Source organism: Giraffa tippelskirchi, chromosome 11, assembly GCF_054371585.1.
Source record: "Giraffa tippelskirchi isolate mGirTip1 chromosome 11, T2T-mGirTip1v1.2.pri, whole genome shotgun sequence".
In the NCBI taxonomy this organism is placed as follows: domain Eukaryota; kingdom Metazoa; phylum Chordata; class Mammalia; order Artiodactyla; family Giraffidae; genus Giraffa; species Giraffa tippelskirchi.
The window spans coordinates 148364477-148390673 of NC_137285.1; the positions used below are offsets into that span (position 1 = coordinate 148364477).

General features: G+C 55.4%; 1 protein-coding gene across 14 annotated transcripts in view; it reads right to left on the reverse strand.

Annotated features, from left to right (window-relative positions):
• Nucleotides 1-24283, reverse strand: part of SLC43A1 (solute carrier family 43 member 1) — a 29383-nt gene extending 5100 nt beyond the window's left edge. For 4 of the 14 annotated variants that reach the window (XM_081538967.1, XM_081538962.1, XM_081538964.1 and 1 more), the window contains exons 1-12: nucleotides 23995-24283; nucleotides 22553-22719; nucleotides 10964-11141; nucleotides 10796-10851; nucleotides 10588-10664; nucleotides 7310-7402; nucleotides 5160-5293; nucleotides 3459-3634; nucleotides 1707-1853; nucleotides 1577-1612; nucleotides 1256-1373; nucleotides 108-249 (exon numbers count right to left, since the gene is read on the reverse strand). In XM_081538967.1, coding sequence (XP_081395093.1) covers nucleotides 108-249; nucleotides 1256-1373; nucleotides 1577-1612; nucleotides 1707-1853; nucleotides 3459-3634; nucleotides 5160-5293; nucleotides 7310-7402; nucleotides 10588-10664; nucleotides 10796-10851; nucleotides 10964-11141; nucleotides 22553-22706 — 1311 coding nt within the window. In that variant the 5' untranslated portion in view covers nucleotides 22707-22719; nucleotides 23995-24283. Of the gene's footprint in view, nucleotides 1-107; nucleotides 250-1255; nucleotides 1374-1576; nucleotides 1613-1673; nucleotides 1854-3458; nucleotides 3635-5159; nucleotides 5294-7309; nucleotides 7403-10587; nucleotides 10665-10795; nucleotides 10852-10963; nucleotides 11142-16989; nucleotides 17140-20449; nucleotides 20721-22552; nucleotides 22720-23395; nucleotides 23566-23994 lie in introns of those variants that run through there. The other 10 variants (XM_081538961.1, XM_081538963.1, XM_081538955.1 and 7 more) reach the window with 7 other exon arrangements.
• Nucleotides 24284-26197: the final 1914 nt, after the last annotated feature.

Genomic DNA, 26197 nt, shown 5'->3' on the forward strand with positions numbered 1-26197 from the left:
CCCAGAGGACAGGGACTCCGCTGCAGGAGGCAGGTGCTGGGGGAACTGTGCCTTTGGCGGTAGGAGTACCCCGAGGCAGGGAGCACAGGGCACGCAGAAGTTGGTACCTGGAGGTGTAGGTTGTTGATGAGGCAGGTGATGCCAAAACCCACGAGCAGCAGGTTGGTCAGGGTGAAGGCGTTGATGGCGTTGGTGAGCTTCTGGATCTCGCGGTATCGTGGTCTGACGGACTTGGTGGCCGCCCCGTCCCTGCGGAGGACAGGCTGTCACTGGCTGCCGCCCCAACCTCCTCAGCGGCCCTCCTTCCCATTTCAGGGCACCAGGAAAGGGAGAAAGTGTCTCTTCCAGCCACGTGCTTCTCAAAGCATGGCTCCTCCAGCAACATCTGGTGTGCGTGCGTACGTGCTCAGTCGTGTCTGACTCTCTGCGACCCCTTGGACTGTAGCCTGCCAGGCTCCTCTGTCCATGGGATTCTCCAGGCAAGAATACTGGAGTGAGTTGCCATGCCCTCCTCCAGGGGATCTTCCCCACCACGGATCAAACTCAGGTCTCCAGCTTTGCAGCTGGACTCTTTACCATCTGAGCCACAAGTTCTATGGGACGACAATGAGAAATATGCCACCTTGAAGAAGGCCCTCACCCACCCATGCTGGCACCCCGCTCTTGGACTTCCAGCCTCCAGAACTATAAGAAATAAGTTTCCACCACTCCTAAGCTACCTTGTCTGCTATTTTGTTATACCAGTCTGAACAGACTCAGAAAGACTCTGAGTGAAAACTACACCGCTAAGTCATTCCCAGATTACTGACTCCCAGAAATGATGAGATAATAAACGTTGTTTAAAGATGCGAAGTTTGAAGGTACTTTGTTACACAGCAGTAGATATCTAATACACTGGATCTATCTCTTCCTAACCTTAAGAAGGCTCAAGAGTGTGCTCATCATAACAAAGGTTCTGGAACCTCCTACTAAAAGCTGTGTGATCTTGAGTAAATTCCTGAACCTTTCTGCGTCTCGGCTCCTCTGCGAACCGAGGATAATAATATGTGTACCTAGCTCAGGGAGCTGGTGCAAGATTAAATAGGGCAGTGTAGGTGCCCGGTGCACAGGCGGCATTTACTGCCAGCTATGCTCATCATCAAGGCAGCCACGGCCCCTCCTGGTCTCAGTCTCCTCATCTGTAAAATGGGCATGGGGAGAATGAAATAAGACACTGGGTGTGAACGCATAGGGCAAGGACCCGGGGGCAGGGCACCTGGGAGCGGGGGCATCCACGCAGTCCTTGATCCGCCAGTCCATGACGTAGCCGATGAGAGGGCAGGTGAGAAGACACAACAGCTGCACAGCCCCAAAGACAGAGGAGCAGAACTCCACTGGGCGGGCGGGAGGGGAGCGGGGTCAGGGGCCAGGACGGGAGCCGGCAGCCCGGCCTCCGCAGAGGCGGGGGACACCCAGATCTCCCCCCTCTGACCCCCAGATTCTCAGATCCCCCACACAGCCAGGCCATGTGACCCAAGGATGGGTCACCCAGCGGCAGGGAGGGTAGGGGTCCGGGCCCAAGCTTTTGTCCTCCTACCTGTCTCTGTGGCCCTCTGCTTCAGGTCAGCTGTCTCTGTTGGGCAGGGGCGGGGGGAGCCAGGGTGAGGGGAGCTCGGCCAGGGTGCCCCCCGCACCCCCAGCTCCCCACGGGCTCAGCAGCACCTCACCATGCTCTTGGCCGCCGGTCACCAGGTACTCCAGCATCTTGTTCATGGCAGCCATATAGAAAATGATCCGCAGCTGGGTCATGCCCATGGTGAGGAGGCTCCACAGGAAAATGGGGGAACAGAGGCTCCTGCGCAGGGGCACAGACTCTGGGGGGACAGCGGGGGGCGCCCCTGAGCCCCAGGGCTCCAGTGCGCGCGTCCCGGGGGGTGCTGTTCTGGTGTGCGTGCCGCGGTGGCCTTGGAGAGGGGCTGCTTTAGCCTCTCCGGCCTCTGAGTCGCCGAGCTCTGTAACTGTCTCACTAGGAGACAGCCACTGCGTGGCTTGTGGGATCTCAGCTCCCTGACCAGGGTTCGAACCCAAGACCTCCACAGGGAGAGCGCGGAGTCCTAACCACTGGACCCCTAGGGAGTTCCCTCACCAGAACATTCTCAGGTGACCTCCGGGTGCGGACCCTGGGCTTGGCGTGGTGGCAACTCCGCCTACTATTCACGAAGCACTTGCTGTGTGCTGCGCACTTGACGTGCATTATCCCATGTTAGGAAACTGTGCTGTGCTTAGTTGCTCAGTTGTGCCCAACTCTTTGCAACCCCACGGACTATAGCCCGCCAGGCTCCTCTGTCCGTAGGATTCTCCAGGCAAGAAGACTGGAGTGAGTTGCCATGCCCTCCTCCAGGGGATCTCCCCCACGCAGGGATTGAACCCAGGTCTCCCGCACTGCAGGCGGCTTCTGTACGATAACCCAGTCTTCAGCACATCCTACAGATGGGGAACTGCAGCTCAGGACACCCAATGAAACTGGCCCAAGGTCCCAGGGCTGGGAGCCGCAGGTCAGACGGACTCAGCTCATGCCCGTAACAGCTCTGCCCAGGGGAACCGTCAGTGGGGAGCATCTCAGAACCTCACAGCATGCCTCAGTTTACAGAGAGCTTGCACGTTCCTCCCTTCGTGCAATCCTCCCAACTAACTTCCCTGTGAGGTGGGTGCTTTTCAGTTCAGTTCAGTCGCTCAGTCGTGTCCGACTCTCCGCGACCCCATGGACTGCAGCACGCCAGGCCTCCCTGTCCATCAACAACTCTCTGAGTTCACTCAAACTCATGTCCATTGAGTCCGTGATGCCATCCAACCATCTCATCCTCTGTCGTCCCCTTCTCCTCCCGCCTTCAGTCTTTCCCAGCATCAGGGTCTTCTCAGTGCTAGTTTAAGGGACGGGGAAGGTGAGAGCGGGGGTAAGCGACCCACCCAAGTCACGTGGCCTGGAACCGGGGAGATGGACTCAAACGCCCGTCTGGGGATCCCCATACTCCGAGCGCTCGGCTCTCGACTGACGCCCCGCCCAGCGGCCCGGGCGGGAGGCCGGCGCAGCTCCCCGCCGCGGCCAGCAGGGGCGCCAACCCACGCGGCGCGCGCGGACGCAGCCTGAGGCCGGCTCCGCGGGCGGCGTCTGACGCAAGAGGCTTGGAGGTTGCACGCAGCCCCGCGGAAAGAAAGCCGCTCTCCCACAGGCCTGGAAGGGACCCGCCCCGTTCCGGAAGCGGCCGCCGGATTCCAGGAATCCGGCCGAGGACCGTGACCCCGACCCTCCTGGAGTTCTCTGAGCTTCGACTTTGCCCCCGTTCTAGAAACGGGAGGCGGGCCCACTATCCGGCGGGAGGGTGTTGTGAGAACTCAGGAGGGAGAACGAGCACCCAGGCGAGGCCCCGTGAGGCCCCGTCCCCTCCACCCCGGAAGCCGGCCCAGGACCGGACACTCACTTTCAGCAGAGCTCTCTGCGCCGCTGCGCACGTCCTGGGATGAGATGAAGAGGACCCCCTCCTCCAGGCTGGGCGCCTTCTGGCTCAGCCGCTGGCCCACGGTGCTCACATAGGAGTAGAAGCGGTCCCCCGTCACCCTGTGGTCCAGGGCCAGCTCTCTGAGCTTGGTCTTCTCCCTGCCGGGAGCCGGGCGGCAGCTCGTGGGAAGCAGCCCCACGGAGCCCACCTTCCGCAGCCTGCCTCTGGCGGGTGCTGTCCCGGGGGTGCCAAGTCCCCCGTACCCAGCACTGACGTGCTCCCCAGCGCGGGGCTTGTGTCTGCGCGGCTCGGAGCCCAGGGCCCGGCTCAGCACCCGCTAAGTGGATGAAGCCGCTTTCCACTTAGGCTGTTGCCGTGGAGGCCGCGCTAAGGACCCAGATTCTGGCGAGGGACATGGCAGAGGAGATTGATTAGGAGTCTGGGATCCACATATACACACTGCTCTGCTACTGCTAAGTCGCTTCAGTCGTGTCCGACTCTGTGCGACCCCACAGACGGCAGCCCACCAGGCTCCGCCGTCCCTAGGATTCTCCAGGCAAGAACATTGGAATGGGTTGCCATTTCCTTCTCCACACTGCTCTAGGTCCACATAAAACAGAGAACCAGCAGAGACCCACTGTGTAGTACAGGAAAATGGCCCCAATATTTTATAACCCCCTAGCAGGGGAGAGCAGCAGAAAAAGAATAGGTGTATATCTGAGCTGTTCTGCTGCGCACCTGAGACCAACACAATGTTGTAAATCAACTCTACTTCAATAGACACAGTTTTAGAAAAAGAACTCAGGCTCTCAATTTCTTTCTTCCTTTCAGCTGCGCCACGTAGCTTGCGCGATATTGGTTCTCTGACCAATGGTTGAACTCAGGCCCTTGGCAGTGAAAGCATGGAGTCCAGGGGGGCCCCCGGCTCTGGAGTCCTGATCCCAACCCTAGACTCCCCATGCGGCCCCCACTGCCGCCCCGCTCCAATGGTGTGACTCCAGGAAGGGGGCTGTGTCCCCCTGCGCCTGTTAGGAATGGAGTTAATAACAGAGCCCACGTCCTGAGTCTGAGGATGACGCTGAGCACAGGGCCTGGCACACAGAGGACGCTCAATCAGTATCAGCTATCTGACTGGCGCCTGAGGTACCTGGTTGTGGAGCATCACCCCAGTGCCCTGGGGAACTGACAGGGGCAGGGCGTGCGTGCGTGCGTGCGTGCGTGTGTGTGTGTGTGTGTGTGTGTGAAAGCTGACATTCAGGGGCAGGGCGTGTGTGTGTGTGCGTACGTGCGTGCGTGTGAGAAAGCTGAATTCAGGTTGCCCCACAAAGGGTGGGATGTCATTCCTTTGTAGGCTCTTTTTCTGGGTCCCCGTGGCATGTGGCACTATGGCAAGAGTCCCAGCTACTCTGACCCCGTCCTCCAACCTGGACAGAAGGATCATGGACCCCATGTCTGGCTGCCAGTGTCATGCCCCAGCTATGCAGAACCCCTGCAGGTGGATCGGATCAGGCCCGAGGTTAAGGTGAGAAAGCAGAGCTCGGAAAGTTCAGGTGGTTTGCAGAGCTCGGTTTCCCTGACTCCGGGAGCTGCTTCTGCGCATTGGGGCACCACACCCGGCTTCCAGGTCTGCAGGGGGGGGTCCCCTCCCATCTCCCCCTCCCCCCAACCGCCATGGGCGCTCACTTGTAGTTGACTTCCTCGGGGGAGGGAAAGGCTTCCCTGGGCCAGTTGAAGGCGCAGTTCAGAAAGATGAGGCAGGCCAGGCCTGACCAGGCAAACATGATGACCATGAAGGACACACCAGCGTCGTAGATCAGCTGTGGGGGGAGCGGGGAGGCCCATGGCGGAGGCTGCCCGGCTCCAGGCCCGCCCCCTCCAGCCAGAGTGTAGCCTGGGTCCCAGAGGCCGTCCGTAAGGTCTTTGCGAGCCCACCCCTTGTGCCCAATTCACAGATGAAGACACCAAGGCCAGACGCTAAGACCGGATCTAGAAACCCCACCGCCCTCTCCCTTTTTCACCCCCACCCCTCCCATGAGACTTGACGTGATTCCCAGCAGGTGCCAAAGAGGCTGGCCACAAGCTCAACACATCTTTCGAATCTCAATTTTTATCTTAAGAAGATACACCAGTGTTGCCTTTGACTCCACACACGTATTCGTTTTCACACACAAGTCGTTTCATTTTCATGGACAGGAGAGGAGGGTGGAAGCTCCCAGCAGCGTCTGTCCTGCCCCTTCCTGCCACCCTGGGGGGGGGGCGGGGAGACAAAAGCTCCACTGGAGAAGTCTTAGCTCAGCTCTCACAGGCGTGGCAACCCGGGGCGGGGGGCGGGGGGCGCGGGGTGCGGTGCAGCCTCAGGGCCAGCAGGCTCTGTCCTGACCAATTCTGTGCCCCGTGGGTGAAGAAGCTGGTGGGCGGAGATGTCCTGCCTGCCCCTCTCTGCTGGGGAGGACCACTGCCTGTCCTGGTCCCGGGTCCCTGCTCGGAGCCCCGGTGCTGCTCCTCCTGGACTCCGGCTTCAAGGCTCTGTCTTCCCTGGAAGGACAGAGCTTCAAAGGGCCACACCCCCTAGGGTCTGACTCCTCAAATCGCTCTGCCTTAGTCGAGGGAAGGGAGACACCCCCCTCCAGGCCTGGTCCCACCTGAACAACTGTCAGCCACTCCATCAGTGCACACTGCACCTCCACGGGGATGGAGGCTGAGCAGAAAGTGAGGTCGCTCAGTCGTGTCTGACTCTTTGAGATCCCACGGACCGAAGCACGCCAGGCCTCCCTGTCCCTCGCCAACTCCCGGAGCTCGATCAAACTCACATCCATCGAGTCGGTGATGCCATCCAACCATGGCATTTTGCCTGTTCACTCGATGCCAGCCCCTATGTGCCAGCTACTGTACTGTTCTATGGTGCTTTTCAAGCTACTGTACTATAAGATTAAAAATGTTTTCTTTTTTGTGTGTTTTTTTTATGTGTTATTTGTGTGAGAAGTATCATAAATCTATTACACACCTATTACATTACTATACAAATAGTATCAATACTATTTCATACATAGCCGATTGTATTAGTTAGGTATGGAGGCTAACTTTGTTGGCCTTGCAAACAAACAGGATTTAACAAACGTGCTCTTGGAATGGAAGCCGCTCCTTTGTAGGGGACTTACTGTAATAAATTAACTGCCCAGGGCAGACTCTGAAGAGCATGCTTTGACCCAGCTGATGAGGTGATTTGCTATCGGAGGCAGGAAGGAGGCCCCAGATTTGCACACAGTGGGGACGCAGGCCTTTTGGCCCTAGGTGGACCTATCTTACAGTTGGCCTCGCCTGGACTAGCTTGGCGACCTTGGGACCCAAATTGCCCAGCCTCTCCAGGGCAGGGAAAGGAGATGTAGTGTGAAAAGTGGGGTGACGTCCAAGAGCCCAGGGCCTGGAAGGCATGTAAAGGGGTTGTTTTTGATTCCGCAAGGGAAAGAGAGCAGGTGGGTGAGCTAGTTCTCCATCTAAGATTATTCTGGAAGTCACGTGGATGACCGCTCAGAGAGGGAAAACACTGGAGGCAGGGAGACCGGCTGAGCAAGCACTGCCTGGGGGACAGGATGAGGGCCTGGACTCGGACGACGGGAAAGGAGGGCGAACAGAGACCCGCTGGTCTGCAGCAGCGCCTCGACTCTTCCCACAACGCCACGGTGCTCGTCCCTGTGGTGGCGGGAGCTGACCTCCGCATGGCAGGAGATGGGGCAGCAGACATACCAGCCACCAGGCACCCAGTTCTTGTGTAAAGGCAGAAAGAAGACCAAGCAACCTCACAGACCACCACCCACTCCCCGACAGCCTCATACCTTGATTCCTGGGTATGTGATGGCAGAAGAGGCGTAGGAGCCGATCATGAGGGCCATGAACGTGGAGCGCAGGTTCCCAAACATGTTGGGCAGCTGAGAGAGGAGGTGGGTGCCCGTGAGCAGGGGAGACCCTGACACCCGCCCAGGGCTCCCCTTGCCCCACCTGGAAAAGCTTGGAAGCTTCTAACCCTGGCAGTCCTCAAAGCGAGCTCCAGGAACACGAGCCCCAGAGTCGCAACAGAAAAGTTCTAAGGCAAAATCAATGAAGGAAACTGCTGTAACCCCCTCCCACACACAGCACGTGTGCTAAGTTACTCAGTTGTGTCCGACTGTTTGCGATCCTATGGACTGCAGCCCACCAGGCTCCTCTGTTCTTGGGACTCTCCAAGCAAGAATATTGAAGCTGGTTACCATGCCCTCCTCCAGGGAATCTTCCTGACTCAGGGGTCAAACCCGTGTCACCTGTGTCTCCTGCATTGGCAGGCGTGTTCTTTTCCACCTGGGAAGCTCCCTCATCCCCACCCTACACACACACATACGCACACAAAAGCGCCTGCAAAGAGAAATTCTGTTTAACCCCAGGGTTTCCCAAGTTAGGTACTTATGGAGTCCCTTAATCATGACTTGCCTCTTAATAAGCCATGGTTAGGTATTTAAGAAATACCAATCTAGAGCAACTCCTGTGATAGCTGAGCACTGGGACTTGGAAAAGGAAAAAAATGTACTTAAGTTCACGGAGCTCATTAGTGACTTTCTCCCCAGTTCTGGCCATACGAGCTCTATCCCAGACTCCAAGGCTGTGACTAGCAGGATGGTGCCTTTCAACCTTCTCAGTAGCCCCAAAGGCCACAGTCCCTGGTTTCAGCTGAGCCAGGACAGGTAACAGGAGGGCTCGGGAGCTGAGGATGGGGGTGAGGAAGGGGATAGGGCCAGGGCCAGGCCTGTGTCCAGAAGAGGAATCTCTGACACACAAAGCAAGCCTAGAATTCCCGCCAGTAGAGAACTGGTTGTGCTTTTTCCAGTAAGCGGCCTGAGGTGACCTCTAAAAATGGTGCGCTATTCCCTTGACCCAGAAAACCCCATAAAATCATGCAAATCAAGAGGTTCAGATCTGCAATTCACCTTAAGAACACTCGTGAAACTGCTCAGGCCATTAAGGGTATGTACATCTGAAAAGCCCCAAGTATCTGAAGGATGTCACTTTAAAGAAGCAATATGTGCCATTCTGTTGTTACAATGGTGGAGTTGGTAGGTGTCCACGGGCCAAATGGCAGGGCTGGACTCAGGGTCGGTGGCCCCACAAGACTGCTGAATTTTTACTGCACATGCTCAAAAATGCAGGGAGTAATGCTGAACTGCAGGGCTTAGGTGTAGATTCTCTGGTCATTGAGCACATCCAGGTGAACAAAGCCCCCAAGATGTAGCAAAGGACTTACAGAGCTCATGGTCAGATCAACCCATACACGAGCTCTCCTTGCCACACTGAGAAGATCCTTACTGAAAAAGAACAGATGGTTCCTAAAGCGGAAGAGGAGGCTGCACAGAAGGAAAAAAATATCCCAGGAGAAACTGAAGAAAGAAAAGCTTATGGCCCGGGGAATAAATGCCACAAAAAATAAATGCAAATAATAGTTAAACAAAAAAAGAACTGGTCTGTTCACTGACCTGAGACAGGCCCTGGAGGGAGGGGAAAGCAGAGTCAGGTATCCCCCATCCCGACCCCTACCCTCCTCTGCCAGTCCACAGACCCCACAGCTGGAAGGGTCTTAGACGCCACACAGAGCTAAAACCCTCTCCGCAGAGGGGAAAACGGAGGCTCAGAAGGGATCTAAAACACCTCTGGAGAGGACAGGGAATAAACACAGAGACATCCACGACCTCCATCAACCTCCACGCGGCTGGGAAACAGGCAGGGCCGGGATGACCCCACTCGGGCAGGGGTTTCCCTGGAAGCCTGGCTCTGCAAGGCACGCTTGCCAAGGACGCCAGGGAAAGCGCCAGGGCCGGGAGAGTGGCCCGGGCCGCGGCGCCCCTCAGTCGTGCACCCACACCGGCTTCCCGCCAACCGCCAGAGTCCGAGCGCCGTCTCCGCCCAGCACGGCCGGGGCCGGCCTAGCTAAGCCGACGCTACACTGGACTTCCGGCCGGGATCCACGCGGGCGGGCTAGCCCCGAGGCCCGGGGCGGAACCCGGCCCTGCCATCGGCTGGAGATTACTAACGGCGGGGCGGGGCGGGGGCGTGGCCGGACCCGGCCCTGCCATTGGCTGGAGAATTACCAACGGCGGGGCGGGGCGGGGACGGGGCCGGAGTCGGGCCCTACCATTGGCTGGAGATTGCTAACGGCGGGGCAGGGGCGTGGCATCCCCTGGGCCCCCGGGCAGGGTTCGAGGTTAGGCCTCAAGGGCAGGGGAGGGGAGGGTTTCGGGGCCCTGAGCCAAGCTGCACGGAGTGGAAGAGGGGCTGCGGAGCGCGGCAGGGAGGAGGGGACCCGCTTCCTCACGGAGTTGTGAAATGTCCTGGGCTGGAATTAAAGGCAGCTGCTGGGTGCGGTGAAATTCAGCCAGAACACCCAGTCTGGCGGTCAGGCTCTCTCCTCTAAGATAAACACCCTGGGGCAGCCCAGTCTGCAGCCCCTCCCGGCACCACGCACGCTACCCATAAGCCTCCATCCCTTCTGCTCGCTCACACACACACACACACACACACACACACACACTCCGAGGGACACACGCCAAGCACCCGCGTACGAGGCCGAGCCAGGCGAAAAGGCACTCTTTGAAAGTCAGGCACCGTCAAGCGTCGGCAGTTTTGCATGGTTCGGTCTAACACATTAACCTGCCACGGACAGCACTGCACACACACCACGCGGCAAACACACACCCGCAATCTCAAGCTGCCGGCCCCTCTTACTTCTGCATCACCCACGTTTATTCTTTCCAGCACTCAGGACAGCATGCATTAGTTTACTTGTTTTTAGGGTTGTCTGTTCCCCCAACCCCTGAATGTAAAGTTCCAGAAAGGGGAAGTTATCAATTCTGTCTTTGCCATGGCCCCAGTGCCTAGGATGGGGTTCGACAGATGTACGGGCTTGGGAAACACACACACCCAGCATCCACACTGACAGCCTCATCTACACACACAGCCTCACACCCACCCTTCTCTGACACACACACACGTGCATTTGATCTGCGTCCCTCTCCACCCTCACCCTCACTCGCCCTGCCGCCCACCCCACTCCTGGGTGCCCAGCAGCCAGGTCAGGGCCTGTCATACTCACCGTGAGTGAAGAGAAGGTTAGGCAGATGCCACCGAAACCATTCATGGACAGTGCCAGGAATATCAGCGGAGACAGAACTGGGAAGGGGAGAGGGATGGATGAGGGCCTCTGGGAAGCTGGGGGAGGCTAAAGGCAGGAGCTGGGGCACCATCCACCTTCATCCCACCCATTTTCTTCCTGTGGGGGCACAAGATGCCAGACATCTCACCTTTGGTGTTCCAAGAGGCCAGGGCCATGAGGGAACAGGATACAGCGAAGCAGGCGCTATGGAGAGGCAGGGAAGAGGGAGCGGTTGCCTCCCTCCCCCTGCAGCACCAGTTCCACCCTCCAACCCCCTGCAGTCCCTTCCAGCTCCCCCACAGCCCAGCCGCCTCACCTGCCCATCAGCCGCGTGGGCCGGGGCCCGAAGCGGTCCATGAGGACCCCCAGTGGCAGAGTGGTGGCGCTGAGCACGAAGGAGCCGATGGTGAAGCCCAGGTTGAGCATCTCTTCCTGATGGTTGCAGCTGGGCCACCTGCGCAGCTCGTCCCGGGTGGTGTTGGTGATGTTCTCAGCTGAGGAGGGGAGGGAAGAGGCAGCACGTGACCGTGGGAGCCTCAGGACCCAGGAGCGTGTGCTGGGATCAGTGGCCCGGCCCTCCAGTGCACGGCCTCTGCTTGCCTGCTGACTGGGGGACTTTGGAATCAAACCTACTCTGATGGAGAAAGGGCTCCATAAATGGTAGCGACGGGTATTGGGCTTCCCTGGTGGCTCAGTGGTAAAGAACGTGTCTGCCAATGAAGGAGGCCTGGGTTTGATCTCTGGGTCAGGAAGATCCCCTGGAGAAGGGACAGGCTACCCACTCTAATATTCTTGCCTGGAGAATTCCATGGACAGAGGAGCCTGGTGGGCTACACTCCACGTGGTTGCAAAGAGTCAGACATGACTGAGTCCGCATGCATGCAGTATCTGACCCGGGCGGGTCATACCCCCAACCTGAGGCCTCAACTAGCTCGAACAGGATAACAGACATCGAAGTATTCACTACACTGAAATATTCACTCAGTGCCCAAGGTTAGGGGGTGGTAGGTCCCCAATAGGAAGCACCCTTGAGTCTGGGACAGCTTCAGTGAGTGATGTTCAAATGATATAACAAGAATTCCCTTAAAACTTAGAGGATCCTTTCCCCATAAATGACATTCTGATAAAATAATAGCTCGTATTTTTAGATTAATTAATGTGGCTGTGCTGAGTCTTAGTTGCAGCACGCAGGCTCTAGTTTCCTGACCGGGGATTGAACCTGGGCCCCCTGCAGTAGGAGCATAGAGTCTTAGCCCCTGGACCTCCAGGCAAGTCCCCCGAGAGCTAATATTTGTTGAGCGTTTAACCGTGTTCTAGGCATATTCTCAACAGTCACTGTATTAAGTCATGACAGCCCCAGGAGTTAGCTAATAAAGTTATCTCCACTCCCAAGATAAGGAAACCAAGATACAGAATTTGGAGCATGGCACTGCCCTACAGGACTCCTCCAGAAGTCATCCCCCAGGTAAGATGCCACCTGGGAGCTGTGACAGGTTAGTGAGAAAGGCTGACGGTGAGGGAAGGAGGGGGTTTTCACTTCATTCAACACTCAATGAACCGTGAGGCTGGGACTCCCCTCCGTCCTGCTTTTACTTAGGCATCGTGGCCAAGGGCAAAGTCAGGGTGAGCCTGGAGGGCAGACAGACCAGGGTCTGAATTCCCACCACCACCCCCACTGACTGTGCAACCTTGGACAAGTAACTTCCTCTCTTTGAGGCTTAGGCCCCTTGCCTGAAACAGGGAGCGGAGAATGGCTAACCCAGGCTCCTTAGGAGATTCAGTTGGAGAAGGGGCGCGAAGAGCTCTGTAAACGGCCTGGCCCCAAGAAGATGCTCCTGGAACAGCTGATGAAGGGGTCAATGGTGGTTCACGATCTGGGAGCCTCTCCTCTAGGTGCTGGAGACCCCACAGTGAATAAGACAGCTCTCAGCTCTCACGGGGTTTGTATTAGATAATAATCAAGTGGACGCTGACATACAGAAAGTCCCCGACATACGAACCTCAAGTTGCAAACATGTGATCCATAAAAGTCAGGCGTGAGTAACACTGCAGCTTGCCCTCTCCTATTGCTGATGACCCTTCAGCTCTACTGTCTCCCACCTTTTCTCCCTCCTCCAGTCAGTAGCTTTTCTTGCCTGTTCACTCGATGCCAGCCTGTGTGCCAGCTGTTGTTCTGTGCTGCTGCTGCTGCTAAATCGCTTCAGTCATGTCCGACTCTATGCGACCCCATAGTACTGCACTTTTCAAGGTGCTGTGTCGTGCTGTGCTAAGTCACTTCCAGTCGTGTCCGACTCTTTGCAACCCCATGGATTGTAGCCCGCCAGGCTCCTCTATCCATGGGATTCTCCAGGCAAGAATACTGGAGTGGATCGCCATGCTCTCCTCTGGGGGATCTTCCCAACCCAGAGATCGAACCCACGGTCTCTCATGCCTCCTGCACCAGCCCCACCTGTACTGTAAACATTCAAAATATTTTCTATTTTGTGTTTGTTTTTCATGTATTATTTGTGTGAAAAGTATTACAAGCCCATTACACACAGTACTACGTAGCCGACTGTGTTGGTTGGGTACCTAGGCTAACTTTTTGGACTTACTAACAAGCTAGACTTAAGAATATACTCTTAGAAAAGAACTCGCTGGTATGCAGGGGGGCTCACTGTAAAGAGAGACAGGTGCTCTGTGCAGGCTGAGTCGCTCAGTCCTGTCCGAGTCTGTGCGACCCCACAGACTGCAGCCCACCAGGCTCCTCCGTCCATGGGCTTCTCCCAGCAAGCATACTGGAGTGGGGTGCCATTCCCTTCCCCAGGGGATCTTCCGAACCTGGGGACTGAGCCCACGCTCTTGGTCTCCTGCACTGGCAGCCGGTTTCTTTACCACGAGTGCTGCCTGGGAAAACAGGAAGATGTGATCGTGTCGACTGTATCTGCCCCCGGTGAGGACTGTGATCCCTGACGTTAGGAATCCGAAGGGCAAGCGGGTGGCCAATGGCTGAGATAGGAAGAGAATGAATTATTGTCAGAGCACCAGAGGAGGAAGTCCCTTGGGCAACGGACTGCAGGAATGCCGGCAGATGAGGTGGGGGACCGGCGCAGGCACCTGGAAGGTGGGATCAGGAGGTTCGAGCAGAGTCTCCAGGGCCCAACGCGTGTGTGTGCTCAGTCGCTTCAGACGTGTCTGACTCTGTGCGACGCTACAGATGCAGCCGGCCAGGCCCCTCTGTCCGTGGGATTCTCCAGGCAGGAGTACTGGAATGAGTGGCCACGCCCTCCTCCAGGGGATCTTCCCGACCCAGGGACTAGACCGGCATCTCTATGTCTCCTGAGGTGGCAGGCAGTTCTTTACCACCAGCACCACCTGGGAAGCCCCTCTGGGAGTCAGGCTAGCCCCCTAATTTAGTGATCTTCATTGTCACGGTTTACTTCTCTGCCGGATTTCTTTGCACCTGTCCACTCCGCCTCCACACACTTCAGTGACATCTACTGTACTGCAAGCACTATGATCTGACAGGAAGAAATTTGAGGATAATTTAGACCAGAGGCTGCAAAGAGGTGACCAGCAATGAACCCTACAGGTATTTTGCTTGGCTTACAAATTTTAATTGGCTGCCCATTTGTTTATTTAGCTGCACCGGATCTTAGTGGCGACATGTAGGATCCAGCTCTCTGACCAGGCATTGAACCTGAGGCCCCTGCATTGGAGGTGCAGCGTCTGAGCCACTGGACCACTAGGGAAGTCCCTGGGTACCAGTTTAAAATCAGGAGTTATCATCTAAAAATCCTGAAGTCTGGCTTTTCTTTACTATGTTAGAAGATCTGGCCACTGCTGGAGGTGAATGGCGGCCACTCCTTTTCATCAGGGCCTGCCCTCTCTAAGTCACCCAAGTCCTCACCTTGCTATTAGCTCTCCACCATTCACCACCCTATAGCTGCCCTGATTGTCCTAATTATTATTATGGTTTTCATGGAAGTGTACTTGACACACAATATGTCATTTTCACGTGTACAACATAGTACTTTGACATTTATATATATTGCAAAATGATCATGACAATGTCTAGTTACCATCCGCCATCACACAAAGTTAATGTACTATTAATAACTGTAGTCCCCTGCTGGATATTAACGGCCAGTTGTTATTAACTGCCAGGCCTCTGAGTCTGCAGCCCCTGAATTAGACACGGGTCCTGCTCCCAAGTCTTTCGCAATCAAATGATACTTTCTCTCACTAGCTCTCAGCTAATCAACTGTGTGCCAGGCTTTTCCATACAGTATATCATTTAATCTTCATAGCCCTAAGAAGTGAGCGCAATGACCCGGATAGATAGATGGTGAAGCTCTGGGGAACAAAGCACGTCACTCAGCTTCTTACAGGCAGGCCGAGTTCCAGCTCCAGACCTTCTCCAAAGTCAACACTTCCTGGTTGCTCCACTGGGCTGCTCTCTCCTGAACAGAAGAGCTTAGTAAGTTTCGGAAGCCAACGCTAGTGCTGGCAAGGACATGCGTTCTTCCACGGGTGGAGAATTCTAGCCCAGTGGATAGCAAATAACTGAAGGTTAATTAATGCATTCACTTCTCTGGTTTCAGTCGGTCCGCCTCTTGTGTGTTTGACTCACAGGAGCTAGTTCCCGAGGCCTGATCATTCTGGGTGGACGGATAAAGCCAGACCTTTTTTTTTAATAATGCACTTTTTCTGGCAGTATAGTTGAGTTAGTTTCTGCTGTATAACAAAGTGAATCGGTTATCCATATACATATGCCCCCTCTCTATTTTTAGAGTCTTTTCCCACATAGGTCATTACAGAGTATTGAGTTGAGTTCCCTGTGCTGTACAGTAATGTCCTTGTTAGTTACCTATTTTATATACAGTATTGTGTATAAATCGATTCCAATCTCCCCATTTACCCCCTGCCAACCCTTTCTCCATGGTAACAGTAAGTTTGTTTTCTACATCTATGACTCTATTTCTATTTTGTAAATATGTTTGTTTATACCACTGCTTTAGATTAAGCCAGACTTCTGAACCAAGGGGGAGCCAGCCCAGGATGCAAAGACCTCTTAGACCTCTGTCTGTGTCAGTTACAACAGGAGAGATCTTTGAAATCTAATTTCTCCCATTTTATAGACAAACGAAGCATGAGGTATGATGAAAGAAACATATGCAGGCTCTGAAGTCAGAGGAAACAGTGTTTTCCAAGTGTGGTATGCATGGCATGTGAGCACTCACCTTGGGTTTAGAGGTGCAGTTGACCCTTGAGCCACAGGGGGTTGGAGCCTCAACCCTTCCTCCTTGCGTTAGAAAATCTGCCTGTAATTGAGTCAGCCTGACCTACTCAGGGTCCCTCCACATCTGCGTTTCTGCAGCTGCAGATCCAACCCACCAGGAAGTATGTAACCTTGTACGATTTACTACTGAAAACAATGCTGAGCGGTTCAAACCTGTGCTGCTCAAGGGTCAACTGTACATGTTTCACAGTTATTAGTTATTTGAAAGTATATCTTTTTTATAGTTATTAGTTATTCAAAAGTATATCAAACACATACATGTACATATGTATGGGAAATATATACCCCTTCACGGGTCACAGCCTCGTCGTGGGAAAGGGGCTTGTGTAACTCAGTGAAGCTATAAGCCATGCCATGCAGGGCCACCCAAGACGGACGGGCAACCTGATGCCAAGAGTCGACTCATCAGAAAAGACCCTGATGCTGGGAAAGACTGAGGGCAGGAGGAGAAGGGGACGACAGAGGATGAGATGGTTGGATGGCATCACCAACTCAATGGACATGAGTTTGAGCAAACTCCAGGAGATAGTGAAGGAGAGAGGACCCTGGCACGCTGTCGTCCACCAGGTCACAAAGAGTCAGGCCCAACTTGGTGACTGAACAGCAACAACAAAGAGATATATATGTGTGATGTGTATCTGTGAGTAACATCAAAGCCAAGTTTCCAAGAATATCACACTTTAAACTGAGGCTTTTTTAGGGGGCTTCCCTGGTGGTCCAGTGGTGACAACTCTGCTCTTCCAATGCAGGGAGTGTGGGTTCGATCCCTGGTTGGGGAGTTAGGATCCCACATGCAGCGTACCCAGAAATAAAGAAATGAAATGAGGCTTTTTAGTATGTATACTTACAGCTGATTCACTTTGCTGTCCATCGGAAACTAACACAACCTCGTTAAGCAACTACACTCCAATAAAAAATAACTTAACAAAGGAAAAGAAAATGAGGCTTTTAAAACCTTGTTTTGTTTTTCTTTGTTTTCATGAGGCTTTTTAAGTGGACTGATTTAAAAGGAAATAGGAAGTAAATAATAGTACCTAAGGCACACAGAAATGTAAACTCACGCAGGTGAGCTGCAGATGATGAGGTCTGGGAAACACTGAGGAAGAGGATCATTGTTTAGCGTTCTCGGAGTCCGAACTCTGGCTCCACTGTCTGTGCGGTGAAGCTGAGGCTCTGTTATCCCATCTGTGAAATGGGTTCCGTGGTTGCAACTGTAGGAGAGGAGGGCTGTATGGACTGCTTCATGCACACACAGTACTCGCAGAAAGATTCCATTTTCCTTGTCTCCAGGCCTGTGAGCCCTTCCTCACCGTCACCCCCTCCCCCCAGCCCCCAGATTCACCATCCTGCAGCTGACACAGCCACAGTCCCCCAAACACCCACAGGTCTGGGCTCTGGCTGGCTGTCTTGTCTGTAACAGGACTCCCCCAGGAGGACTGTTGAGCTAAAGGCGAGGGGAAAAGGTTCTGGGGTCAGATCTGGGGCTGAACACTCACTCTGCTCCTTATTTATTAGCTGTGTGACCTGGGGCAAATTACTTAGCGTCTCTGAGCTTCAGCTTTCTCCTCTTTGTTTTTAATATTTATTTTGTGCTTGTATGCTCAGTCATGTCCGACTCTTTGCGACCCCGTGGACCATAGCCCTCCAGGCTCCATTTTATTTGGCTGTCCCAGGTCTTAGTTGCAGCATAAAGAATGTTTATTGGCAGCATTCAAATGCTTAGTTGCAGTATTTGAGATCTAGTTCCCCGACCAGGGATCGAACCCAGGCTCCCTGCATTGGAAGCATGGAGTCTTAGCCACTGGACCACCAGGGAAGTTCCAGCTTGCTCTGCTACAAAAGCAGAGTTGTTGTGAGGACTAAAGATCTCACTAGCAAGTAGTCAATGCTTGGTGAACGTTAGCTACTGTTTTATTATTGTGGCATTTATGCGGCATACACTGTGTGTCATCAACTGAATCGCCTCTGCCTACCTTCTGAGTAACAGAGTCCTCTTTGGCTATGATGCCCCTACGGGTGGGTGAGCCATCCACCAAAGCTGAGAAGAAAGGAGGTGAGGTCAGGGAACCCCAAAGCTGATGCTAATAAGCGCCTCGATAACGAACTCAACGTCTGTTAAATGGCATCACTGGTCCCCACGTCATTTCCCTGAAGCAAGAAGGATGAGGGTTATCCACTCTGCTGTACAGACTTAGACGTGGAGATCCAGAGAGGTAAGGAACTCGCCTAAGGTCACACAGCAAATGCTGGGCAAGCTGGGTGCAGAACAAAATAAGAGCGTACACCAGGAGTCTGAAATTTGTATGCCGGCTCTCATTTCACTTTACCAACAGCCTCGTGAGGTAGGGATTGTCGGTCCTACTTTATATACAGGGTAATGGAGATATTATTGGGCTTCCTGGGTGGCTCAGTGGTAAGGAATCTGCCTGCAGTGCAAGAGACCTGGGTTTGACCCCTGGGTCAGGAAGATCCCCTGGAGAAGGAAATAGCAACCCACTCCAGTATTCTTGCCTGGGAAATCCCATGGACAGAGGAGCCTGGTGGGCAACAGTCCATGGGGTCGCAAAAGAGTGGGACATGACGTAGTGATTCAACCGCAGCAACAACAATATTAAGACAGGTAAGGAACTGGCTGCACCGAGCAGAACCGGAAGCCACGCTGTCTGTCTCCGTCCACACACAGTGGGGACAGGGTCCCGCTCTGAGTCTGCGTTCTTGGGACCCTGTAGAGGGAAGCTTCAAGAAGCAGAAAGCAGGTGTGTTGGACGGAGCAGCAGGACTGATGCGAAGCGGTATAGCAGCCCCCAGCAGCCAGATGTCCAGAGGCTGAAGTCCTCTGAAGAACGGAGGGCTCACTTTGGTCACCACTAGTGACCCCAAGTAACCAGGCCCCAACACACACTCACGTCTGGGCAACCGAAAACACCAGTGGCTACCTCACACCGCCCACAAAAAGTAAGTTCAAATGGACTAGAGATCTCCATGTAACAGCTAAAACTTGAAAACTCTTAGAAGAAAACACAGATGTGAATCTTTGTGGTCTTAGATGAGGCGATGGTTTCTAAAACATGACACCAAAGCACAAATGTCAAAAGCAAAGATAGCTTGGACTTCACCAGTATTAACACCTTTCATGCTCCAGACCAAATTTATGGTTACCATAAACCAAATTTAAGGTTACCAAAGGGGAATGGGAGAGCGATGAGAGGGATAAATTAAGAGTGTGGGATTAGCAGCTACATACTATTACCTATAAACTAGATAAACAACAAGGACCTACTGTGTAGCACAGGGAACTATATATTCAATATCCTGTAATAAACCATCATGGAAAAGAATATGAAAAATACTTATAGATGTGTATGAATTAACAGATAAAACCACACCACTTTGCTGTTCGCCAGAAACTGAGGAAACACTATGAACCAACTATACTTCAGTTAAAAAAAACAAGTTCCGTGCTCCAAAGAACACTACAAAGAATGTGAAAAGAGGGCTTCTCTGGTGACTCAGGGGTAAAGAATCTGCCTGCCAATGCAGAAGACACGTGTTCAATCCCTGGGCGTGGAAGATCCCACGTGCCCAGGAGCAGCTAAGCCAGTGCGCGCGTGGCTTTTGAGACTGTGCTCTAAAGCCCAGGAGCAGCAACTCCGGAGCCCACACACCCAGAGCCTGTGCCCTGCAACATCACTGAAGTGAGAAGCTCCTGTATCCGACACAGGACTTGTACCTAGAATACAAGGAGCTCTTACAACTCAGGAATAAAATATAACCCACTTCAAAAGTGGGGAAAGGATCTAAATAGATGTCTCCAAAAAAAGGTACATCAGTGGCTGAGAAGTACATGAGAAAGATGCTCAATCATCATTAGCCACCAGGGAAATGCAAATCAAAACCACAGAAAGATAACAATGTCCACAATAAGGCAGATGAGAAATAACAAATGTTGTCTAGGATATGCAGAAGTTGGAACACTCGTGCGCTGCTGATAGGAATGGAAAATGGGAAAGAGCTAGCAGTTCCTCAAATGTTAGAGTTACCCTATGGCCCAGCAACTCCATAGGGAAGGGAAGAACATGTCCACCCAGGATTGAACATGGGTGTCCACAGGAGCATCACCATCACAGCCCCCAAAAGGAAACAACCCAAATGTCTAGCAACTGTTCAGTGGAGAGATAAAATGCGGTAGCAAAGGACTTGGAAAGGAACCAAGTCTTGATACCTTTGCCAACATGAATGAACCTTGAAAACATCATGCTAACCCTAACACAAGATCACCTATTACAAGATGCCATTTACACGAAACGTTCAGAATAAGCAAGTCTGTGTTCGTCATAGCAAACCTGTAACAGGACGTAGACGAAGGGTCGCCTAGTGTTGGGGGGTGAAAGAAGAGGCAGGGAGGATAGGGTACTGCTGGTGGGTCCAGGGTGACTTTGGGGGGCAAAGAAAATGTTCTAAAAGTGGTTGTGCTGATGGTGGAACAATTCTGAATAAATTAAAAACCATTAACTTGTATACTTTTTTTTTTCCTGGCCATGCTGGGTCTTCATGGCCGCAGGCGGGCTTCCTCTGGATGCGGTGAACAGGGGCTCCTCTGTGGCCATGCGGGGCTTCTCTGCATATCTGCATATGCATATCTGCATATCCGTGTGGGGATTCTCTCTGCAGTGGCTTCTCTCACTGGGCACACAGGCTCCAGAGTGTGCAGGCGTCAGCAGTTGTTGCCCATGGGCTCACCTGCCCCACAGCAGGCGGAATCTTCCCGGACCAAGGGTTGAACCTGTGTCCCCTGCGTTGGCAGACGGATTCTTAACCACTGGACCACCCGGGAACCCCCAACTTGTGTACTTTCAATGGGTGAATTGTAAGCTGTGAGCCTTCTATCTTAATCAACCTCTTATCCGTATTTTTGAAAAGCTGGACGACGAGCAGCAAAAGGGAAGGAGTTTTGGAGGTGACGGAAATATTCTAAATATTGAACGTGGTGATGGTTCCTAAGGTGTATAAATTTGTCCAACCTCATCAGAATGTGTGATGTAAATTAATCTTCAATAAAGTTGATTTAAAAAGACAAAACAAAACAGGTGCGAAGCCACTGGATAGGCAGAGACAGGCATCAAGGCCAGGAGGCAGCAAAGGGCAGGTCCCCCCCGTCTCCAGGGCAAACAGCTCAGCTCAGACCTAGACTGCTGGCCTTGCCTGGCACAGGGATGCCCTGGCCCTCTGCCTGGTTCTCCCAGCCACCCTGGGACGCCCAGCATGCCACCCCAAGCCAGCTCCTCCTGACCCAGCCTGCCTCTCCTAGCGAGCTGCCAGCTTGAATCCCCACCTCCTCGGGCCCCCCATCAGGCTGTGCATGCCCACGCATCCTGCACCCCCCCACCTGCCGCTTACAGATTAGTTGGGCAGGGGGTTGGAGCTGAGAGGGTGCAGAAATCAAGGGCGCCCCAGTTCCACCCCCGTGAAGGCAACGGTTTTCTCCCATAGCCAAGGCAGGCGGCTGCAGGGAGTAAAGTCAGGAGCTGGGAGAAGCCAGGAAGGACACTCACGCGGATCACGTACTGTTCCCTCTCACCGCATAGACACGGCTCTTTTTGCCACTTTGCAGACCAGGCGACTGAAGCCCAACAGTTTAGCCTGCATTCATGCTCTCTACAATCATGCCCACTCTCTGCGACCCTGTGGACTGAAGCCCACCAGGCTCCTCTGTCCACGGGATTGTCCAGGCAAGAACACTGGAGTGGGTTGCCATGCCCTCCTCCAGGGGATCTTCCCCACCCAGGGATCGAACCCTCGCCTCTTATGTCTCCTGCATTGGCAGGCAGGCTCTTTACCACTAGCGCCACCTGGGAAGCGCTCAGTGCTGTAGAGACCTTGCTAATGTCAGACAGCTCCTGGGATTCTAACCCAAGCTGGCCCTCCTCCAAAGCCAGTTCCTCGGCCAGGCGTTTGGAGGGAGAGGATAAGCAGGCCAGGACCAAACTCCACATCCCTCCAGCTCCTCGGGCTGAGCCTGTCAGCTCAGCACCCTCCTTCCCAGAAAAGAAAGATCCCCGTGTCAGACGGCAGGAGAAACTCAAGTCCCAGGCAGCAGGAGGGGCGACTCCTTGTCTCCCGGCACTTGAACGCCGACAGCGCTCCCCAAGATTGCTAGAATTCTCACTCCAGCCTTCAGTGTTCCTCATACAAAGCCAAGGTGACCAAAATGGGAAACAGAGACCCCTATGAGCTGGGGCCCTAGAGGAAATGAGGCTACTAACTTCGTATGAGAGGTGACTTGAGGCCTCCAAGGGCCTGGAAAATGAGGCACATCACCACCCCCAACCCCACCTTGACAATCAAATCCAGCTTGAAGACTCTCCTTTGCCTCCTTCAGCCTGACAATAGCCCCAGCAAGAAAACCCTCACCCAGCTAGCAGCGGCAGCACGCCTTGCTCTAGCCCTGAGGTTGCCAAAGTCTGCTGTGGGGAACCTGGATGCCGGCAGGACTCTTGGGGTTCAGTGCAAACGGAATTCGGTGAGTTCTTCTCTAGAGAAAGTTTGGAGGAGACGTGGGGGTGCCCAAGCCCCTGCGGGGTGCTCGCCCCCTCTGCCGCCCCCGCTGGTCCCTTCTCGGGGTACCTGAGCACATGCTGGAGTAGAAGCCCTCGTTCTTGAGCATGATCAGCAGGGAGCTCCAGCCCAGGAGCACGGCGGAGAAGAACAGGTTCTCCAGCACTGCGGTGCACGCCATCCACCAGCGCCGCTGGTACGCCCTCTCCAGCGTGGGGGCCATCCCGGTGGCCAGCCTGCCGGGGCACAGAGCACTGAGCCAAGCGCCCAGAGGACCCCGAGAAGCATCCTTTATCGTGAGGGCTCTAGAGAGCCCCCTCGAGCCCGCCTGCGACGTGAGGGGTGCCCTTCACGGAGACCCCCATCACGTCCTGGGCTTCCCAGCGGGTCCCGCCGGGCTGGCTCTGGGCGCACTGGCAGGGAGGGGGGCGCACGCGGCGCTGGGGTCCCCCCCGCCCCCCGGGTCACTATCAGGGACCGGAAGGTCCTGTCTGCGCGCCACAGACTCCCGGCGCGCCGCCAGGCTCCTCCACCGAGGCCCAGGCACGCGGTGCCCGGCTCCCGGCGTCCAAACCCGGCTTCCCCGAGTCCCCAGAGGTCAGCAAGGGGCAGGGCTCGCTCTGAAGCCGCCGCCGGGCGCCAGCCAGCCTCCAGCTCCAGGAAAGACTCCCCGAGGCGAGCAGGAGGAGGAAAGGGAAGTCGGATGGCAGCCCCAGGACACCCCCCGCCTCCCTCCCTCTGCCTGTGGCCCCGGGGAGACCACTCCTCTCCCCCGGGGCCGGGCTCCCGCGGGCCCTGCCCCTTCCCGCGCCGGGCGACTCAAGTGCCCGCGGGCTCTCGCTCCCGGCCGGCAGCTGCCACGTGGAAGGGGCCCCAGGCGGGCCCTCCGCACACCCCGCGCCCCCAGCTCACCCGAGGCGCCCGCCAGTCCTCTCCCGTCCGGAGGGGGCTCGGGTCCCCGCAGGAAGTCCGGCGGCCGCTGACTCAATAAGGGCCGGGGCGGCGGAGGGGCGGCGGGCGGCCGTGTTTACCAGAGGGAGACAAGCCGCCCGCGCTCCCCCGCCCGTCCCCGCCCCAGCCTCGGGCACGGCCGCCGCCGCGGAAGGGGATGGCAGGCGGGCGGCGCCGGGGCGAAGAGCGGCCGGGGGTGAGGGGAAGGAGAGCCCGAGGAAATCGCAGAGGAGAGGGGCGGGCCGGGCCGCTGAGAAAGGGTGGGAGGGGGCGGGGGAAGCCGCGAGTGCCTGCGCCCGGGAGCCTCAGTATTCCCATCTGTGAAATGGGCCTGGGCCTTCGGGCGCGGCCGCAGGTCCGTCGGAGGCCCGCATGGCCTCCGACGCGAGCGTGGCTCGGAGCGGAGGAAGCACGGCCGGAGAGGGCGCAGAGGGGCCAGACCGAAGGGGCGGGAGCCGCGCGCTCAGGTGACAGGGTTTCTTGGGGAGCCTGGAAGAATCGGTAGGAGCCACCCGGGCAGCTCTCAGGGACTCCCCAGCCCAGCCCCGCCGGCCGCTCACCTCTGATCCGGGCAGGCGCGCCTCGCTTGGCCGCGGGCCCGTCGGCGTCCGGCGACCGGTGTGCGGCGGGCCCAGCTCGGGACCGTCCCGGCGCTCGGGGCTCCTCTGAGCGCCGCGTCCGGGCGGCCTCGGAGATTCCGCCTGGGGCTCTCACCGCCCCTGCTCCATCGGAGGAGGTGGGGGACACGACGCCTCTGGGCGGCCCCCAGTCCGCGCGGCGAGGCTGGGACGAGGTGGATCGACGGAGCGAGCCAACAGCTGTATTGACGCCCGTCCGGGGTTGCGCTCCGAGCTGGGGGCGGGGGTTCCCTCCCCAAACCCTGCCCCTAGGTCGAGTTTCACGCGCACGTGACTCGATCCCGGATACCCAGACACTCTCCCCGGCACACGGCCTGCGCCTAAAATGTCCACGCATCTCCCTGCCCCTAGCCTCCGCCCCGGGCCCCCCAGAAGAACGATGCGGCCCTCTCTGTATCCTCGGCCACAACAAAGAACAACTCGGCTGGAGCGCGCTGACCGCGATGCCGGGCGGACAGGTGGGGTTTTGAACTGTGCAGCTGGGAGCAGAGTTTTCCGAGAGAGGCAGAGTGACACGGATTTCCTTGCAGAGGTAGTCAGGTCGAGCTCTGAGAGTGGATGTGAAAACTGCCCTGGGCTACCTTGAACAAGTTGCTGGGCCTCTCTGGGCCTCGGTTTCCTTCTGTAAGTTGTAATAACAACAGCACCTACCTTACAATGGTACCTACGGTAGGACTGCTGGAGAGCTGGGGGCTGGAATTGGGGGTTATGAGGCGGGCAAAATGCTCACGGCAGCGCTTGGCACAAAGCAAGCATAATCAGTGTTCACTGTGGTTGTTACTGCTGTCATCATCATTACTATTACAGAAGATGTGGTGATGGGAGCCCTCCACACCACTGATTCCTGGGAATTCTCTGGACCTCCCTGAGCCTCAGTTTCCTCTTCTGTAAAACAGAGGGTGAACTGTGGTGTGGACTCATGGGATGAGGACGAGGGCCCATCAGTACAGATGTGAGCTAATCACGGTGTCTGGAAAGTGATGTTGATGTTGTTCCCAAAGCTCTTTGGGCGTGTGAGCAACTGCCTAGGACGTACCAGGCCCCAGACAAGAGGGACTCTCTAAACAGCGGGGCCACTTCGCCGTGAGAGGAACTCACATTTGCTGAGTGGCTAACTTACGTTGGGCACTTTCCAAGCAAAGTGTTTGTCGGTCGCTCACTCGTGTCCGGCTCTTTGCGACCCCATGGACAGTAGCCCTCCAGGCTCCTCTGTCCATGAGATTCTCCAGGCAAGGATACTGGAGTGGGTAACCATTCCCTTCTCCAGGAGATCTTCCTGACCCAGGGATCAAACCAGGGTCTCCCACAATGCAGGAAGACTACTGTCTGAGCCTCCAGGGAAGCCCTAATTTTTCCAAGCAAAAATTATCATTAAATCCTCAAAACATCACAGGCTCATTTAAACCTCGGAGCTTGTCACAGGGGGACAGGCCTGGGGGCTGGCAGCTGGGAAATGGAGGTAGAGATGGGATGCGGAGTCAGGGCTGGCTGGCTTTAAAGTGTGGCCCTTCCTGTTCCTCCAGGTCCGGAGGAACCAGCGAAAGCAGAAGCTTAGCGGCTGAAAAGGCACAAGGACTTCTCTGTGGCAGGGGTGCAGTGGGTGTCAGGCAGTGATGGTTTCACTTCTCAAAATCCACGACTGGCTCCCAGAACTTCCAGATCAAGGTCAAATTGCTTAGCTTCGCACCAGGGGCCCTAGAATAAAGACCCCGTGACCCAAGGCGGTCATAGGTCACTTCGAGAATGTAATAAAATGCTATGAGGCCACTCCCGGTGAAAAGGCCTGGGTGAAGATGCACACACACATTTATCTACATTTAAATTCCAGGGTTTTTGTGGACCCAGCTCCACAGACTCTAGGGGTCCACGGGCTCCCCAGTGGCTGTTAATGCTTGCCTTTCTCTCCAACCCACATTTGCCTCTTTTCACCTGGGGAACTGTCAGCTGCATGGGGACAAGGGTCTGGTCTGCAGTGTTCACTGCAGTGTCTCTAGTGCCAGAAACAGCCCCTAGCAGCTAAGAGCACTCGGGAAGCACCTGTGGAATGAAGTGTGAAGCCGACTGCTTCCACATCGTCTTCCCTTTGCGCCTGTGATTCCTTCTTGTGGTAAAGACAGATTCCCTC